A 17,869-nucleotide genomic window follows, 5' to 3' on the forward strand; every position below is an offset into this window, starting at 1 on the left:
AATCGAGTCTGGAAGGATCCGAGACTTTCCTCTTTTGATTTGCGCCCTGAATGTATAAGCGGCGGCTCCGTGGAGGGGAACGTTTCCAGAGACTGCAGAATCACAGTTGCGGGTATGTTGGAGGAGCGTCGTCTCGTGTTGTTTGATCTTCTCCAAAGCGAGAATGTCTACTTTGTGTCAGTGAGCGGCGGCTCAGGTTACAACAAGCTCACATAGATTTAGGGGCTCGACGGAGTCGGTCCATTTGTGCTCATTCACACCTTTGGACTGATATTTCGATGGAGCCACCCCTCCCTCCGGCACACCCGAGTCATGGAGAGATTCTTAATCGGTCTCCGAGAGATTCCGCGGAATTCATCCACTTCATTCGCCTTCCCTCGTCGTCTGGGCTCGAATCTCAGGTTTTCGAGAAACATTCGATCCCCGACCGGTCTCTATCTTTGTCCAATTAGACTTGTGAAAGTGAGGATGGAGAAAGGAATGGCATCGGATTCTGTTCAACGACCCGGTTCCATGACAGAATGAATTTGCCGCCGGGATTTGAGCTACACATCTGGTTGGGATCGATGTCACTGCGCATATTTCGACTGATTCACTCTGTTGTGGTCCGAGCTCTCGTTTTCAGAGGTATCTTCATCGAGCCACTCGTGTGGAGCCCTCAATCGCGATTCCACTCGGTGCGTAGGCAATATGCTGCTCGCAACAAATCTCGACCCGAGTCGACCTATGGCACCTACTTATGAAAGCGTTGTTCACACTAAGGTCTGAATCAGATGCTATCGGACACCTTCGTACGGATCGATTGGGTCTTCTAATATTGCCGTCCAGATCCCCCTGAGCCTTTGTGTGCATGGGTATTCGAGATGCTATCGAGTTCCAGGACAACACCGCCGATGTGAAAGATCTCGGCTACCTGACTTGAGCTCGAGCGCGACCCGACATCTGTCTTGGACCCGGAGGAACGATTTACCTGATTAGGAGACTCGGCTTCAACAGAGGAGAACAAGAACCATCGCAAGGGAGGTCCGCTGCTTCCGAACTCTTATGCCCGAAGCTCCGAGATGATACTAGGTAGGTACTTTGATATCATTGATTTAATTCCGGAACTTGATACTCGGTCCGAGGCTCAATGGGACGTCCGACCTTTTCCCCATCGTTGGTTTCCGTACTGGAGCTCTCTCATCACCCGAAAATCCGGGTTCGTCTCGCTCGGACGAGCTTGGAATATGATGTGGGTTCACGGAGATGGCATTTCGTTCGAGAGCAGAGAGATACCCACCTGTTGTTCCGAGCAGCAATAAATCACAGAGTTCACTCTTGTTGGACTTCTCCTCCCCGTCGGATCTTCCTCGCTCGCTCATTTAAATAAACAAATGCATTCGCCTTGTCTGCTTTCGGAGTTGTCACCACACGATGGCTTCGGCGGCAGTGACAGCGCTTGACCACCTCGTGGCCTCTCTTGTCTCAATAGCCATTTTTCATTTCTTATCATCACCGTCTTTTGCTCGACTCCCAACAAACTCATGCTTTTATAACGAGCTGGCGAGTTACTCGGACAGGGTTGGATCTCGTTAAAAGTGCTTTTTCAGCCGCTGGGTCGGCGCTCGTTCTTGTATCCAGTTCATACACCGACTCGCGAATTCATTTCCATTCCGGCTGACTTTGAGTGCGCAGCGGTACGCTGGGAGGGGGCGAGCACGGTAGTCAATCGTCGCATTTCGTTCTGAGGGAGATTAACACGTACTGCATCATTGTCGAGCTCCGACATATGCCTCGCCCTTGTGCTCCGACTCAATTAACACTTTCCCCGGTGTCGCTCGAACCCGGGCCCGCGGAAGTTTGACAAAGGCTTCCCCATTGCTTCCTCTGTTTAGTTTGAGACCAAAATGATCATTTGAAAAATCGGAAACTCGCAGAGGGAGAGGAAACAGGGGAAGACGAAACTCGACGCGGCGATCAGACACGCAAACAGATAGGGGAAAGTTGGACGACGACCCGACGAGTCGGCCGAACTTCACCAAAACGGAACCGACGAAGCCCGTCTGAGTCAATTTTGTTTCATCGTTCTCGCGACCGCGCACCAGATAAAAGAAAAGTAGAAAAAGCGTTTCCCTGGTTAATTTTTTTTGACATCTAACTTGCGTCGCGCTTTTTACGAAGCCGCCCTACTGGGCGTGCCTTCTTTGATCATCGCTGCCAGTTTGGTTACTGTCCGCGCAGACGATCGACCTGCTTGTCGGTCGGCCGGCTGACACACGATTCACTCACACAAGCGGACACAGACGACCAGAACACAATCTACAAATAATTTTTCAATTTTATCGCCGACTTTCAAATAGAAGCAACGCAAACATGGAGGAGCAAATGGGCACCCGAGTTCAATTGGCGCCGAATCGCCGCATCTAGATAAATGATAATGACCATCACGAACGCTATCAGCACCGTCGCTAAGAATCGAACGTTACGGTGCCATTGCTTGCGGGCTCTGGGGAGCGCGATTGCCCGAAATCAGCCTGGGGTCCAGGAGTCTCCGTCTGTCTCCTAGAAATCTACGGCACTCTTGTGATCCGCCTATCTCACTTAAACATCCATGAATCACTCAGAGCGCGAATATGGCTCTCGGGGAACGGGAGACGTATTGCTCCAATAACAATTATCTTGTTCTTTCGTTGCGCTTCTTCTCGAGTTACTCCTTTTGTGAGTCGCTGTAGAGCATTGTCGAATACTCCGTGAAACGTAGGAGTCAATGCGATCACTTGAAAGATTAACAATCATTGCCTTAGCCTCCTCGCAGCGGCCAGGCGTCTGTGCCGCGCGAATAGACGGTCGAAGCACGCATGCTTTATCTGGAACCGTGTGGACACGGAGTAGAGGAATTCGCCTTCTGACGTCTGAAAGAGTGTAAGTTGACACGTTTCATCGTAGGGAAAATGCATTCTTGGCACTGTCTTTCATGAGACGGAATTTCGACACTGATTGACTGAGGTGCTGAATCAGAAAGATCCATCGATCGAAAACAGGCGTTTTGCGGCTCGTTGGGACGCGTCCCGGAGTTCTCCTCACTCAACTGAGTTTTCACATTTTGATTCGATTTCCCCACAAGCACGCTTTCTTGTGACGCTGAAAACAGGCCTCATACTATCGAGCCGGGTGACACATCCTTCTTCGGACGAGAGAAATATTTCGTCTGAGGGTATATTCTCGCAGTGAAGATCTCGTGCCCCGATTTATCTTTCGAGAAGCTCTATTGACTTTATGAATTGATTCTGCTCGCTGCTGCAATCTGTCCAAGAAAAAAGGATAAATGCCGGGAGTGAAGGATTCGACGCCCATCCAGCCGCAGAGTATGTACTCCGAGTCACTATGACCTGGTGGCGCCCTCTGTGGTTTGGGCTCAAACGAGTCTCCTTTTGCGGACGTACTCTCTCCGCGTTGCTGTCATCTGTCTCCCCGAAAGCACATGCGTTTGTTGTTGCGAGCTACCAGTAGCGTGGAAATTCCACACCTTTCGCTGTCTGTGAGGAATTAAAGTCGAATTTTTCTAATGGTTTATGCAGGACGGACTTTCGATTTGATATCGCTCGGTGAGTATCCTTCGTGTCTTCGGCGCTACGCGCAATCCTGTAGACGTTGGAGAGCAGAGCAGCCGCGGGACCGTGGGGGAACGCGAATGCGAACTTTCGTCTTTACTCGCTCTCGACTCACAGGACTTTCCTCTCCGCAGTCGCGCTTGAATACTGTGAGCATGCCGCAAGCCGTGGTTTTGGGCGGTCTGGTCACTGACCTGCTGACTTACGCCCCCAGGTTCCCTGTCGCGGGCGAAACTTTGGTGGCACATGGGTTCCAGATTGGGTTCGGAGGTTAGTGGAGAGTCTGCCGAGCGCTCAGTGTTAGCCTCCTGACATCAGAGCCCTCACCGAATTTTTATGTCCTAACAGGGAAAGGAGCGAACACGGCCTACATGTGCGTCCAATTGGGGTTGGAAACTGCGCTTCTGGCAAAGTTGGGTGATGACCAGTTCGGGGAGAATTACCTGAGGTATCTGAAGACTGCCGGTATGGACACGTCGCACGTGACTGTTCAGAAAAACTGTAAAACTTCTGCGTCCGTCATTACTGTGACAGATTCCGGTGAAAACACGATTGTGTACTATCCCGGAGCTGCGGACGAGCTCGTCGAAGAGGACGTGGACCGCGCTGAGCACCTATTCCGCGGAGCCAAGGTTTGTTTCTCGAAAAAAATTCCGGTATCTGTGGAATCATTCATAGACCGGAGCTGGGTGGACCTTCTGAACGATGATGTTTCGTCTCCCGCCAGGTGTTTGCCTCTGTTTTCGAAACGAAGTTGTGCAACGTCAAGCGAGGGGTCGAGATCGCAAAGAGAAACGGACTCATCACCTATGTTAATGCAGCCCCGATAGTTCCGGACCCCTTCCCCGTAGAGATGCTCCCTCAGATCGATTACTTGTGCCTTAACGAAGTCGAAGGTTCCGCACTAGTATGCAAGCTTAAAGGAATTCCCACCGAGTCACTCGAAGAGCAGGAGATCGTGGACTATCTTCTGCAACACGGTGGAAACACAATCATTCTGACGAGAGGAGCGAAGGGCGCGGCCTTCGCCACCGGTTACAGCCCACTGTCCCGAAAACTCATTGGCCCGAAATCTCAATGGCCCGAAAAACCATTGTCCCGAACGGTATCTGTCCCGAAAACTCATTGGCCCGAAAAAATGAAAGCTCAGCGTTGCTTCTATGCAGAGATGTGCATCTAGCACATTCTTTTCGCTCTTATATTATGTCATATTATTACGTACAATCACAGGGGGATCACAAAGAGCCACGGCTCAAGACAACCAACGTCTTGAATCGATGGAATTGATACAGTTGAGTGGTTACAGCCCACTTGAGTGTCATTGGGAGTACAACGTGTGCGAACAACGTCTGAGGTATTCTATGAGAGTGATTTCATGGTTTTCATATTGTCGTACGATGCGCTCCAGTCTTTGTATTTAGGAGTAATGTATTTTTCCGCTAGCGGCTTCGGAGGGTGCCCGACGTCCAATAGAAGTCTGTCCGACTTGTGCTTGCTCTGGTCCTGTTTGAGATGGCCTATCAAGACAAAGATGTTCACGTGGCTTTCCTTGACCATTCGATTCAAGGCACTATGCCATGCTTCGATATTATTTGTCGTGCGCGGTCCAAAGTTTCTAAGGGGAGGAAATTGAAGGATAAGGCAACACAATCATTCGTACAGTACCATCCGGACCACGACAAATCATTTGAGAGCTCTCACCCATAATGGTTCCACAACCGACGGGGAAAAACCGTCTCATTCTCCAGCCATGTGTGTATGACATACTCTTTGAGCTCGTCCAATTTGGCATACGCAGCGTGATCAATAGTGGGAGATTCACTCTGAAGCTCCAACCACGCATCATCGATGAGATGCTCCGGTACTAAACTTAGAGCCATCACGCCTTTGACGAAACTGCGGATCAGAGTCGATTGAGTAATGCTGCCGAGCTCAAACTTATATATATGCATGGTTGGATTGTTTCCATCACTGGATAATTGATCTACCTCCTGATGCTCGGATCGTTATCGTAGAAGGTTCGGAGACCGACCTGCTGGGTTTTCCTCCATATCGCTTGAGAAAAATGGAAATTGCATCCCTTTACTTCCGTTCCTGGGAGCGACTCTTCGATTGCCTTCAGACTTGAAACTTCAAAGTCTAGTTGCATCTTTGGAGGTTGAAAAACCATATGCCGTGTCACAGCGAAGGTCTTCAGGAGCGTAAACATTCGGATGTAAGTTTCCTTCTGTTTATCAGGGAGGAGAAAATACACGAGCGGCATCATTTGCCCCCGATATTGAGCGTGGAGCGTATAAAGCTGAGCGAACAGATGAGGCACGACCTTGAAGGTCCCGTCCATGTAAATCGCGTCAGCACGACAGAGGATCGTCATAGCTTCTTCGGTCGAGAAACCGAGGATTCTGTCCGTGGTTCCATCGTCAAAGACTAAGAAATCCTCCCCGTCCAAGGTTCTTGTCCACGTATCGCGAAGCACGATATCAGACCGACTTAACGGCAGCACCGGTCGAACCTTAGCTCGCTGTCGATGCAAGGAGCTTCGAACCTCTTCAAAATTCGGCAAAGCAGCGCCGATCTCTTCGGCGGCGTGATCTTGTCGAAGATTTGCAATACTCCGAACGAGGACTTCCTGATACACTTGTTTACATGATTTGTCCGGTCGAAGCAGAAGCGTTCGTTTCATCTCTGTCTTTGCAGCGCGTCTGATGCGATCACGACGTTCCTCTTCGTGATTAAGAGTCCCGGACGTCCTGATAATTTCGGCATCGGCTCCCTTGGAATAGCGAAACGGAGACTCAGGCGCGTTTTCAACTTCGTATACCCGGAATATCACGATCGATGATCAGTTAGATTATCTATCAGGGATAAGTGAGAATCTATACCTTGACGACTATGATTCGAGCAGAACAACCGTCCGACTTTTTTCGAATGCACCGACAATAATGTTTCTGTTCCTTCTTTTTGTCGACTTCGAAGAGGAAATCGTTGACACGGTAGAGACTATTCGCCCAAGCGGACTCGATTTCTTCCGGGATCATCTTCCCGTCGACGCGAGAGACACAAACGATCGCGCAAGAGTGACTTGCGGAACATCCACATGTCACATTCAGTCAGCTGCTGAAGCCCGCGCAGAGAGGATTAAGGATAGAGATAGAGAGGCGTAGAAGTCTCCACTGCGGCTCACTCGCCACATCTCCGCATAGAAGCTTCGCTAAGCTCTAAATTTTTCGGGGCAATGCGCTTTCGGGACAGATCCCGTTCGGGACACTGGGTTTTCGGGCCATTGAGATTTCGGGCCATTGACTTTTCGGGCCAGTGGGTGCACACCTTCGCCACCAAGTCATCCCCCTCTTTGAGCCTGGTTCCCGCGGTGAGAGTTGGGAACGTGGTTGATACCACAGGCGCTGGCGATGCTTTCAATGGAGCTTTCATCTATCAGTTGATCGTCAACAATCATTTGAGCATCGAAGAAAAGATTAGAAAGGTCAATGGAATCGCTGCGCTCACCGTTCAAATTAAAGGGACCCAAAGCAGCTACATGCCCAGGTCGAGCGTTCCTGAAGAGTATTTGTGAGTGAGAATCGCAGATATGCCGAGCTGTCCTTTTATTGAAAGAGTACACTGTGAAACACGCCCGCGTTGGAATCGGCCGAACCCTCTTCCATCCCCGGTCGAGATTGGTCACAACATCGGTCCCTCTCGGGGAATCTTGACTAAGTATAATAGAGAATTGATACACAAGTCTCCTTGCATAGAATCTTGAGCGGAGGTGAGAAACGGCCTGAGTTGATGCTGTTTTCAATGAAGTCCTGGAGCTCATATGTACAATCGAGGGAAACTTCAGGTATTCGGTGGAATGATAAGCTTTTTCTACATGCAGGATGGAAGGAGGCATGATACATTTTTCCCAGAAGTGGTGAATTTTTACATTTACGGAGCGATGATTTGGAATAAAGTCCAACCGAGAAGGTCAGATTTCTTCTTTGACTGTACCCGTAACCCCAAGTTCTGCTTTGATTTTATCGCCGATATCGCTCCCATTGATTTCAGACTCCTGCTTCACATCCTTGATATACACTCGCTCATCTTCCTCCTTCTCGATTTTTCGTTTCTTCCTTCGGCTTCCCTCTACCGGCTCCATTTTCTTCTTTTTCGGCAGCAACAACTTCGGCAATTTCTCCACCCACTCCCCGGTGTCTTTCTTCGTCGGATCCGAAGTATCCTTGTATTCCGGAATCTTGAACCCGAGTTTTTGGAAGAGTTTCTCCATGACGGTATCCACATAGTAGCTTATCCTGAGATCACACTTCTTGTCCAGTTTCGTCTCTTGAAGATTCACAACAACTATCTTCGCATCAGGATTGTTCTTTCTAGCCTGGAAGGAGGAAGAGAATGTGAGAGAGGATCTCGCTTGCAGGGCATTCACGAACATTAAGGCATGACGCTTGGGAGAATCGCGTCCAGGAAAAATTGTAGTAAGAATAACTCACCTGGAGAGGCATCGTTCCGACGGGTAAAATCTGTAATGTGCTACCCAGGCATATAACCAGGTCTGCGTTCCGGCAATGCTCAAGAGAGGCTTGCAATCCTTCGACGGGGAGTTCATCCTCCCAATCAAGGATTGAATCGCGGAGTTTGCCACCCCTGCACGATTTGATGTTTCGACCAAGTCTCTCAGCCAGACAGGGCTCTCCTGTGAGCTTCTGACCAACCTGAAAACGAATTTCGAATACTTTGAATTTCTGGAGCCTTTTCACTTGGAGTCCGAATCTCGCTCACTCGCCCGCCCCTCGGAAATCTGAGGTACGATTGAGCGATCCATTGGAGTGATCTGAAATACTTACAGTTCTAGTGCATCGTCTCCGGATGAACTGGCGTTTGCACTTCTGGCATTTGTCGACGAACATATTGCCGTGAACGTCGGTCAGCCTGTTCAGAGGGAAGCCGCTCTTCAGATGGAGTCCGTCAACATTCTGCGAACAGATGAAGTGGAGCTTGCCCCGTCTCTGGAATAATCGGTCTTCGGTCAGTATTCCGGATCGCGGAGAATGGGGGAAGTACGCTCTCGGGTGAGCTGTATTACTGCGAGACCTCGAACTCAATGGAGCGCTTACCTGTAACTCGACGAGAGCCATGTGCGTTTTCGTCGGAACAGCGTCGTTGAAGGAGATGTTGATAGTGGGTTTCTCCCCTTGCTGTTCCTTCGTCCAGACTCCGTTGGGTCCTCTGAAGTCAGGGATACCAGCTGACGTCGATATTCCGGCGCCGGTGATCACTACCATGTGCTGGCTTTTCTCGACCCATTCGGCTAGAGTTGTTATCTTGCTATCCAACTCCGGTGCGGCATCGAAGACTTCAGCTTGTCCGCACTTGCCTAGAACAATCGAAAGCTAATGTAAGACATGCGCGTATACTCTCTGGATGAATTCCGGATTGCTCTAGCGCCGCGGGGTTCCGGATCCAATATTTAAAATACAGCTGTTGGAATGGTCGCTGTCAGAGCCTTCGGAAAGTCTCCCAGACTGATTCCGGAGCCGGGCTCATCCCGTGAGAAGGGAGGCCTCACGGATACACACGGCAGATACTCGTTCACTCACCTTTGTACTCATAAGGAGACAGACCGTTGGCATAGTCACACGACATTTCCGCTCTTTGATGTTCGGGTCGGTGCTGGAACACTATGCTACCTCTCAGAGACCTCTGAGTGAAGCATTCTGGAATAAGTAGTGATGGACTCTGATTATATGGGCTATCTCCTCCTCCCTCCCAGCCACTCTCACTCTGAAACGAACACTGTTTGTAAATAGAGTGCAGAAAGAGAGTAGGGGAGAGATCGAAGAGGCTCACGGACTGGGACGAGGAGCTCCGCCGCCTCGCCTAATCGTGGGACGAATTCTCGGAGGGGGGATTCCCGAGACGAGAGAAATTTCGTACTCTTTGCGCGAATACGAAATACGATCTAATTGATCGAATGCTGGTGAGCTCTGAACGATGAGGAAACTCGCGACGAATCGCCGCCAAGAAAAGGCATGGAAGCTTCTATGGGTGGACGGTTGTGGGAAAGGGAGAAAGTTGTGCAGAAAAGCAGATTGAAGAAGCCGGCGGCAAACACGCGACTTCAGCGGATTAACACCACGAGAATGCTCCGCAAGTGCTTTTTCGATATGTGAATGACATCCGGGTCTCTCGACCGAGTCCGAACTGCTTATCCTTTTACTGAGAGTCCATCATAGGTTGGTGGTAGCGGAGAATTTCTCCGGATAGGACTACCATGACAGCATATTTCGGAATAATTATCATCACGTCGACGGACCAGATAATCGGAGAAGGGAGATTTCTGTGAACTTTATTCTTCCACAGTGTCGGAGCGAAAGATCGGATACTCATTATGACTGTTGGGATACAGTATCGAGACTTGATCTCCTATTTGCGCACATTAGAATCCGCCGTCCTGAATCAACTGTATAAACATCCCGCGACATGCCTGGCCATTTTCAGAAGACTGCCACCATTGGGTATGAATTTGATGAATGAACGAGAAATCCGCATTCCATGGATGAATGAGAAATGGGGTATATATTCCGATTGAAGTGGGTGGTTCTGTGTAACTGAAGCTCGGATCTGTTTTTATTTCTGCAGCTCGGCAATATGTCATACGACTCCTGCACATCCGACAGGCCGTTCCGCAAGCTGTGATAAATTCTTGGTACGATCCGGAAGCTGCCCGCGATCACACTTCGTCCGAAGACGCCCTCCTCAGTCTCAGATTGTGGCATGAAACAACATTGCCGGGTACGCAGCGCTCGCCAACATCGTAAACTGGCTGGAATCTTCGAAAACGAATTCGAAATAAGTCGTCTCTCTCTCCTCCCCTACAGGCGGTTTACCGGGCTGGCAATTGAACCCCACATTCCAAGAGATGCTAAGACAGGCTCTGGCCGGGGGAGGGGATCCGTGGATTGTGTATGGCGAGCTGGACAAAGACAAGCACGGCAGAGATACAAAATTTCTCGATCAGTACGCTCAGGAGCGATGGGATTGTGTTCTGCACTATATGGTTGGCTCAGAGGTGGGTTTTTACGCAGCGACTGCATGATTCGATAATCTCGCACTCGCTCGACACAATGAGATTGATGACTATCTCACCGATCTCTTTTCGCGCTCAGGTGAACTCAGAAAGTGGGATATCTCAAGACGCCGTTCGGATTTTGCTGCACTCGGGCTTGATGAAAAAAGAAGATGACTCCCCAAATTCGAAAAACCTCATCACCATGGAAGGGTTCCAGTTCCTTCTGATGGATACTGAAGACCAAGTTTGGTACTTCATTCTCCAGTATCTATCGACCGTCGAAACACGAGGGGTCTCTCTCGTTGATTGCCTCCAGTTCATTTTCCAACTGAGTTTCCTCACTCTCGGCAAAGACTATAGCATTAAGGGTGTGAGCGAGAATTTACTGGTGTTCTTGCAACATCTTCGGGAATTCGGTCTCGTCTACCAGAGGAAACGGAAGTCAGGCCGCTTTTATCCGACGCGATTGGCCATCGGTTTGGCCTCTGGGCTGAAAGAACTCCAAGCTACAAAAGACGAGCAGGGATACATAATCGTCGAAACCAATTATCGCGTCTATGCATATACAGACTCGCCGCTACAAGTTGCTCTGTTATCGTTGTTCTGTGAGCTCCTCTATCGGTTTCCTAATTTACTCGTCGCTGTTCTCACGAGGGAGAGCGTCCGTCAAGCTTTGAAGGGAGGGATCACATCGAATCAAATTACGCACTTCCTGAAAAGCCGGAGCCACAGAGTGGTACTCGAAAGGGAGGAAGGAATCATCCCGATGACCGTGACGGATCAGCTGAGACTCTGGGAACTGGAGCGCGACCGTTTCAAGTTCGGGGAGAGCGTTCTCTACTCCCAGTTCCAGACAACAGGGGACTTCGAAATGTTGAGGAACTACGCTCGTGATATTGGTGTTCTGAAGTACGAGAATCCTCAAAAAAGATTCCTCGTAGTCAGCAAGAGCGGGGATGCCGAAGTCCGGCAATTCTGGAAACGACATAAGAAGGACTACGATTGAATAAAGGAGCGTTGAGATTCTGTTCTTTGCGCGTAAGGCTTCTAGATAGTGAATGAAATGAGTCACCGATTGAGGGGTGATAGAAGCTCGACTCTGATGGGTATCAGAGCGAAATTCGAAAATGCCACTCGATTGTGAATCAGCATTGCTGATCGGGCGTCGCCGACCACCTGAGTTCGACAGCTGCGTTTGACTTATTCGACTGCTGGATGACTATGAGGATATGATTTGCGTAATCGATACGCCGTACAATCTTAGTGGTTTCCTCCTTGGGTCGATAAGGGAGGAAGTTTCAACATTTCAAGGGCCTGTTGAATTCCAGCGCATCGCTTCGTTGGAAAAGTCAAGCTAGCTGCTAATCGGACACTCGCTCCGAGTAATGCGACAAGCTGGAGCTCGGCCTCCCCGCGACTCCTGATTCAGAAAGGATGTACCCAAGTCACCAGAAAGCTCATGTTCGTCGTGGGACCAAGGCTCTATCCACCTGTTTCCGGATAGGTGACAGCTGTTACGGGGAGAAAACGGTCTCGCCAACCTTGTTGCGAGAGTTGATTTCTAGATTAGCCTTCTCTCACCCTGTGGAGCTGGATGTAGCGTAACGCTATCGTGTGTCTGTGGGCTTTTGAGCCACCGTCGTTGAGATCGCGGTCAGCCAGGTTCCCGGAAGCCCAGATTGCTTGCTCAATAGCCGGGGACTGGTGCGGTGAGAAGTCCCGGCAAGAAGTTTTTCCCGGAAAATCAGTGATCGGATCGGATGTATTCTCTGTAAAGTTCCGATCAAGTAAGTAGCAGCTGTTGCCGCTTGCACTTCCCCAATCAGCCATCTCATTTGCCCGAGTTGCAAGCATCCTAGCGTGTAATCAGGGATAAGCCTGCCTTGATTCATCGGCCGATGAGTTCACGATCAGCGAATGCACGGATTGCACTGTGGATGGCGTTCGGAGTTTGGTAGTGAGATTCCGTCAGATTCAGATTCCGCAGGGGGGACGAAAATTTTTTTCTCAATTCTTGGAATGTTCGGGATTGAAAGACTCATTTTCAATCCGGTAGCGTAAATCGGAGCAGAAGGGCTGTCAGGATCTTTTTAGACTCTACAAATGTATTCGCGGGCGTGAACAGTGCTCTCAGGGGATACGGATCACGAACACGCGGTAGCAGTACCCCTGAGGAAGCAAAGAAATACGGGGGAATTTGTGGGGGTCGGATGCCCGGATTCGAGTGAGTTATTTTCCGGGGAAAAAAGGGCCATGACCGTTCCGCGGTCCAGCGGACCTCTCGAGAGTCTCCATTGATGGCCACCAATGCTGTCTTGAATCAGCCCAGGCTTAGGGAGACGAGATATATTCCGATTCTGTATCGACCCTTGAACTGATAAGTATCCCACTCGCATTGAATCCGTTTCACAGGTCCAGAACACGAGGAGGAAGCTCAAAAAGCTCTTATCTATCTCAGCCTAGGTCCATCAACTCGAAATGACCGAACCAGTGAATAGACAGCCTCGATACTGGGAGGAGGGACATCTGAGCTTCTCCGGCGGAGGTTTCATCGGTATCTATCATGTAGGCGTCGCTATAGCCTTCAAAAAATTTGCACCGCACATCACATCGCGGAAGGTCCTGGGCGCATCATCGGGCGCCCTGGCGAGCATGTGTCTGGTGACGAACATGCCTATCGATCAAATCATTAAAGGAATAGCGACAATGTCGACACATTGCCGCTCTCTGGCCCTCGGACCCTTCGACCCAAGGTTCAGCATCTTCAATATCATGAAGACCGCGCTAACAGAAAACGCCTGCGAGGACGCTCATCAAATAAGCACCAACAAATTGTTCATCTCTCTCACGCGGGCCACCACGCTGGAGAATAAAATGATGAGCGATTTTGAATCCCGGGAAGAGCTCATCGACGTTCTCCTCGCTTCCTGCTTCATACCCTATTTTCTGGGTCTGGTTCCACCGACGATTCGCGGGGTTAGTTACATAGACGGAGGTTTCACCGACAATCTCCCGACGCACGATGAAAACACGATTACGGTTTCGCCATTCGCTGGAATGGCAACGATACGGCCTCGACCGAGTACGTCAAAGTTACCGGACATCATCTATACCCCCGAGAATGCTATACGCATGGTGAAGACAGTTTTCTCACCCCCTCCGAAAGCCCTAGCTGAAGTGTGTCAAGAAGGATTCAAGGACGCTCTGGAGTTCATAAGAGAGCATGATCTATTCGCATGCGAATCTTGCGCCCTCCTGCCCAATAAACCCGAGACTCGCTCTTGTCGTCGATGCCTCGACCTGATAAGCGAGGCCGAAAACGCGGGTGTCTCCAGTGAATATTTGTGGCCTCTAGAAGACGCCGACCGGGCTGAACGGGAGAAAATTCTCCAGAATCCCTTCCAAAACAGCGCCTTTATGCGCACAATTAAAGTCGTCGCTGCGATGGCTTATTATCCTCTCGACGCTGGTGTGGCCGTGATTCGTAAAACCTATAACTCTTGGGATGATATCTCAGAATTTTTCAAGCGGTGAGTTCAAAACAGATTCGATACCTCATGCCTGAGTTTGGTCCATGCTCTGAGTGTTCGGGGGCTGTATGAGTCTCGCTGATTGTGAGCAAGTGATGAGTGATCGCACCCGCACCAGATATTCTAGGGAGCAAAGTCGTCGCCATCTGACCTTTAATTTTTCTCTCCAACAGATCAACTTGCATTGGAGGGCTTTTAAATTACGCGCAGCCGCTACTGAGTTGTCCCATGAAGAGGAAACGCGCTGTGGCGGATGCAGATCATGAGAATCGCAGACGCGCTCGAGCTGAGGAGTAGCACTCGTCCAGAGCGAAGACGAGTCAACACACTCGTGGGCGAGCTTCTTTGCCGGATATCACATCAACTGGGAATGGATCGATAGTAGACCTCGTTTTTCTGGATTCACACAAATGAATCGTCTCCAAAGCGAGAGGCGATTCATGCGTGGAGGAGCGTCAGACTGTGAATGTCACAACATACTCCGAAGAGGGACTCGAATCTGCTTACTTCGAGCGTAGGCTGATGCCGGAAATCTAGACCACGTCACCTGCGAACACATAGGAGCGGTTCCCGAGGAGGAGGACATGTTGAGAGAATCGGGAAGCGGAAAACGAGATAGAGAACATCCTCAGGAATGACCCCCGAGACCGAGGAAATTTCCTCAGCACTCAAAGAGAAAAAATATTGATATCCGTTAGGACTACCCGCCACTAGAGTGAAGAAGTCATACAGTCGAGAATGAATAGAAACCAATAGCAAATGAAGAGATAAAACTATGTAGAGCTAGTACGAAGCTGGTGTCCGAGTTCCTCAAAAAAGAAGAGATAGATTTCATCCACATTCTTCTCGAGCAGACGATTGCGTGACTAGGAGAGCATACGCTGTAAAACGAGATTAGCGGAGAGACTAGCACGTCACCCCTCCCGAGCAAAGAATCGATCGTCTGACCTCTTACGGCTCCGGAGCTCGAAATTCTGCAGCTGTCTCGGGTGGGAAAATGCGCAAGGATTGTCGCTTATTCTCCGGTTATGCGTAGGAGCTCTCCACCTCCGAGGGTGAGAGAAGGGACTGAAACGTAAATTTCTGATCACGGCCGCACTAATGAAAACCATCGCTCGGCGCACGCCTTACCATCGAGAACCCGTGTCTTGGCGAAACAAGAAGACAATATATTTTCGCATTCATTGGGATGTTTTTCCGTTGTCGTATCTCCGGAGATTAAATTCTAGAAGTCAATCAGCTGTCAGACTCCACCAAAATGTCTCGATAATCCAGGTGACTAGGAAAGCTCTTACTCGATCAGTCTTTCGATGTTCCCTTCGGGTAGTGTGTCCTGGGATGGTCAGTGTGCGTCTGTCCGGCGTCGTCGTCCGTTGCAGCTTTATCCATCCGTCCATACATCGGTCGTCTATATATCTGTCTGTGCGTTCAGTCAGTGCACCTGTCTCGCCTACGTCGCAATCGACAATCGTGCGGCATTGTTCGTGACAGCGAGGAGGGTCCACTGGACATTTCGCTAGCTTCGGCTGTGCATAGCCATTTTCTGTGTGTAACAGCGCGGAGAAGCTAGAGTACTGACTGACTGAGTATTGCGTGACGAAGCCTCAGCGTCGGAGAGTCACTCACATTGACCACTGTGCGAGCACAGGTAATGATCCGAGTCTCGGTCGAGACCATGGCCTGTAGTTCTTGTGAAATCGAACCCCGCGAAGTCAAATCATCTGACCTGCTCGAACTCCTTCTGTGTAATGAACAGCTGCTCTGTACCGTTGCATGGGACACACTCCACCACTGGGTATTTACCGTTGATGGAATTAGCATCTTCGAGTACCTGTACAAAACCGAGTGGGACTACAATCAATGGGCTCTGAAAGTGAGACGATTCTTCGGCAAGTTCCTCCAACGTGAAATCGAACTCAAGCTGTTCCTTGCGTGCGACGAATCGTATCCCGTCGCCGGTGTGGTCCCGTCGAGAGGGAGCACCTTCACGGACCGCCTAACCGACTGCGCTTTCGATGTGAATTACGCTTTCGTCTTGTTCGTGGACACGTGCACCGATCTAGGAATAAAAGTGAACGTCGTTGACGACGCCCGTGAGATGATCGATTTCGCAAACAATAATCGTTCGCCGGTCATCTCTGCCAACACTCGGCTATGCTTATTCGATATGGAGAATGGGGTCGTTCTGCCCCAGGTGCAGACCGAAGGTTGGCCGTTGCTGGTGTATTACGATCGGTACGAACTTCTCCAGAAATTAAATTGTAAAAACGACCGTGTCCTGTGTCAGCTGGCGCTCCTCGAATATCTGGATTGCTTGGAAGATCGAGGCGATTGCTTCTGCCATCTCGCCAAAGACATACGGGTACCGCGCAAGCTTGAGCCGTATGTCGCCACACTCCTCATGCTGAAGGATCTCACGCCGTTCGAGGTCCGTTGGGAGATCGTCAAAAACAAAATAGCGCGTCATCGCAATCTAATCGATTCACATCTCCGTGTCTTCGAAAAATACTTCACGAGTACAAGCGAGGACCTGAGTCGATCGAGTTCCGCCGTGAAGTACTGTCTCCGACGCGGCTTGTCGCCAGCCGTCCTCAACGACAACTGCGTGGATTTGGCCTCATCTCTACATGACGTTATCAAAGTTCTTCTGCGGGGAGAAGGCAGAACATTCCGTAGATCGATGGAGAGCTACGCCGTCGATCAGCTGGTCAGTCTGCAGGAGGACGAGAAGCTTCGACAACTCAAGAAAAACCTCGATCCGAGTCATGACATCGATATTTATCGCATCGAGCCGCCTTCGCTGAGACTTCCCGTGCTCGCAATTAATTATTGGATGATTCATTCACGATCCGCATCTTGCATCGAACGCAATCTGGTTCTGGCAAGCATTCGTATGGCTACCTCCGGCGTCTCTCAACGCTCCTCACCGATGACAAAGCCCCCGGGCAACGTGGAAATCGACCTCGAGACAGCTCTGCCTTTCATGGAACTTCTCCGCGTTTTGACTGCAGCGAAAGTTCTCAATCGAGTTCTCGGCAGCCCACTGCCGGACAAGGGCGTGGAGAAGCTCTTCAACTTTTGGTGCATGTACTTCTGGCGCTTGGAAGTGGACCCTGCCTCGAAGCACTTCCATTACTCATACAGACAATTCGCCCTTGCGGGACGGACCTACGGGCTCCGACCAGAATGTAAATACGGCTGCTATTTGTGTGGAGTCAGGATTTGATATGAGAAATACCACTGTGTTGAGGCGCGCGGACCTTATATCGATGATCTGCGGGTTGATATAGGAGGAAGGGATCCCCCGATTCTCGTGCAAACATTTATTCGCAACTTTTTAACGGAAACACCAGTGGGCTCCGTATCGCACTAAAATGCTTCACCTTAGCTGTACATAAAAGTTTTGATAATTGCTAAAGGTCCTCATTTACTACACTCAGAATGAATGATTCCGACGTTGGGCACTTGAGGTGGACCATTTCCCTTTCTCGGGCCATGTTCAAGAAAGGACTTTCGGGCATAAATCGCTGTCCCCGTGAATTGAGTTGTTGTGAAGTTTACAAAAACAACATTCACAATAACAACCTTTTGAAGTTCACCGCCCGCCGGGAATCCACGGGTCCTCTTCCGGGCATCGCAAATCATAGAACCGAATAGGGATTTCAAGAACGATTTCCCAG

The 17,869-nt window shown here is 50.0% G+C and overlaps 6 protein-coding genes across 8 annotated transcripts; 4 read left to right on the top strand and 2 right to left on the bottom strand.

Annotated features, from left to right (window-relative positions):
* Window positions 1-2,831: 2,831 nt before the first annotated feature.
* Window positions 2,832-4,783, top strand: LOC100904655 (ribokinase). 3 transcript variants are annotated; one of them, XM_029111084.1, is made up of 5 exons: window positions 2,832-2,901; window positions 3,558-3,584; window positions 3,725-3,860; window positions 3,939-4,222; window positions 4,318-4,783. In XM_029111084.1, exons 3-5 carry the CDS (start codon window positions 3,746-3,748, stop codon window positions 4,768-4,770), a joined length of 852 nt encoding a protein of 283 aa, XP_028966917.1. In that variant the 5' UTR covers window positions 2,832-2,901; window positions 3,558-3,584; window positions 3,725-3,745; the 3' UTR covers window positions 4,771-4,783. The 3 variants fall into 3 exon arrangements, with proteins under 3 accessions (XP_028966917.1, XP_028966916.1, XP_018494500.1); XM_029111083.1 differs by lacking the exon at window positions 3,558-3,584; XM_018638984.1 differs by lacking the exon at window positions 2,832-2,901 and having other exon boundaries at window positions 3,469-3,860.
* A 166-nt stretch (window positions 4,784-4,949) lies between these two features.
* Window positions 4,950-6,628, bottom strand: LOC114828143 (uncharacterized). Its single transcript, XM_029111073.1, has 4 exons — window positions 6,473-6,628; window positions 5,579-6,363; window positions 5,358-5,486; window positions 4,950-5,205 (listed from the first exon to the last, which is right to left on the bottom strand). The coding sequence occupies exons 1-4, from the start codon at window positions 6,626-6,628 to the stop codon at window positions 4,950-4,952; spliced, it is 1,326 nt and encodes a 441-aa protein (XP_028966906.1).
* Window positions 6,629-7,560: 932 nt separating this feature from the next.
* On the bottom strand, window positions 7,561-9,242 carry LOC100908265 (NAD-dependent protein deacetylase Sirt6-like). Its single transcript, XM_003741947.2, has 5 exons — window positions 9,188-9,242; window positions 8,705-8,964; window positions 8,435-8,596; window positions 8,081-8,302; window positions 7,561-7,965 (listed from the first exon to the last, which is right to left on the bottom strand). Exons 1-5 carry the CDS (start codon window positions 9,231-9,233, stop codon window positions 7,561-7,563), a joined length of 1,095 nt encoding a protein of 364 aa, XP_003741995.1. The 5' UTR covers window positions 9,234-9,242.
* Window positions 9,243-9,674: 432 nt separating this feature from the next.
* mrn (general transcription factor IIH subunit 4 marionette) lies at window positions 9,675-11,680 on the top strand. Its single transcript, XM_018638983.1, has 5 exons — window positions 9,675-9,823; window positions 9,951-10,105; window positions 10,230-10,382; window positions 10,469-10,659; window positions 10,757-11,680. Exons 2-5 carry the CDS (start codon window positions 9,979-9,981, stop codon window positions 11,663-11,665), a joined length of 1,380 nt encoding a protein of 459 aa, XP_018494499.1. The 5' UTR covers window positions 9,675-9,823; window positions 9,951-9,978; the 3' UTR covers window positions 11,666-11,680.
* Window positions 11,681-12,270: 590 nt separating this feature from the next.
* LOC100908550 (patatin-like phospholipase domain-containing protein 2) lies at window positions 12,271-13,989 on the top strand (the record flags this gene model as incomplete). The annotated part of the gene is made up of 2 exons (XM_018638977.1): window positions 12,271-12,446; window positions 13,072-13,989. A coding segment is annotated over exon 2 (852 nt), but the record flags the coding sequence as incomplete, so codon positions are not given.
* A 1,851-nt stretch (window positions 13,990-15,840) lies between these two features.
* LOC114828144 (uncharacterized) lies at window positions 15,841-17,415 on the top strand. The gene has a single exon (XM_029111082.1). The coding sequence runs from the start codon at window positions 15,841-15,843 to the stop codon at window positions 17,413-17,415; it is 1,575 nt and encodes a 524-aa protein (XP_028966915.1).
* The last annotated feature ends 454 nt before the right edge of the window (window positions 17,416-17,869 follow it).

Source organism: Galendromus occidentalis, unplaced genomic scaffold (assembly GCF_000255335.2).
Source record: "Galendromus occidentalis unplaced genomic scaffold, Mocc_1.1 scf7180000077231, whole genome shotgun sequence".
In the NCBI taxonomy this organism is placed as follows: Eukaryota; Metazoa; Arthropoda; class Arachnida; order Mesostigmata; family Phytoseiidae; genus Galendromus; species Galendromus occidentalis.

Excerpts from the sequence above, each read along its gene's own strand:
- LOC114828144 (XM_029111082.1), top strand. The coding sequence starts at position 15,841 with ATGATCCGAGTCTCGGTCGAGACCATGGCCTGTAGTTCTTGTGAAATC.
- mrn (XM_018638983.1), top strand. The coding sequence starts at position 9,979 with ATGACTGTTGGGATACAGTATCGAGACTTGATCTCCTATTTGCGCACA. Across the intron at positions 10,383-10,468 it reads GCATGAAACAACATTGCCGG|GCGGTTTACCGGGCTGGCAA; the intron begins GTACGCAGCGCT and ends CCTCCCCTACAG. Across the intron at positions 10,660-10,756 it reads ACTATATGGTTGGCTCAGAG|GTGAACTCAGAAAGTGGGAT; the intron begins GTGGGTTTTTAC and ends TTTCGCGCTCAG.
- LOC100904655 (XM_018638984.1), top strand. The coding sequence starts at position 3,545 with ATGGTTTATGCAGGACGGACTTTCGATTTGATATCGCTCGGTGAGTAT. Across the intron at positions 3,861-3,938 it reads GTTCCAGATTGGGTTCGGAG|GGAAAGGAGCGAACACGGCC; the intron begins GTTAGTGGAGAG and ends ATGTCCTAACAG. Across the intron at positions 4,223-4,317 it reads ACCTATTCCGCGGAGCCAAG|GTGTTTGCCTCTGTTTTCGA; the intron begins GTTTGTTTCTCG and ends GTCTCCCGCCAG.
- LOC114828143 (XM_029111073.1), bottom strand. The coding sequence starts at position 6,628 with ATGATCCCGGAAGAAATCGAGTCCGCTTGGGCGAATAGTCTCTACCGT. Across the intron at positions 6,364-6,472 it reads CTCGAATCATAGTCGTCAAG|GGAGCCGATGCCGAAATTAT; the intron begins GTATAGATTCTC and ends CGCTATTCCAAG. Across the intron at positions 5,206-5,357 it reads AAATTGGACGAGCTCAAAGA|AAACTTTGGACCGCGCACGA; the intron begins GTATGTCATACA and ends TCCTCCCCTTAG.
- LOC100908265 (XM_003741947.2), bottom strand. The coding sequence starts at position 9,233 with ATGTCGTGTGACTATGCCAACGGTCTGTCTCCTTATGAGTACAAAG. Across the intron at positions 8,303-8,434 it reads GGAGACGATGCACTAGAACT|GTTGGTCAGAAGCTCACAGG; the intron begins GTAAGTATTTCA and ends ATTCGTTTTCAG. Across the intron at positions 7,966-8,080 it reads TCGGAACGATGCCTCTCCAG|GCTAGAAAGAACAATCCTGA; the intron begins GTGAGTTATTCT and ends TCCTCCTTCCAG.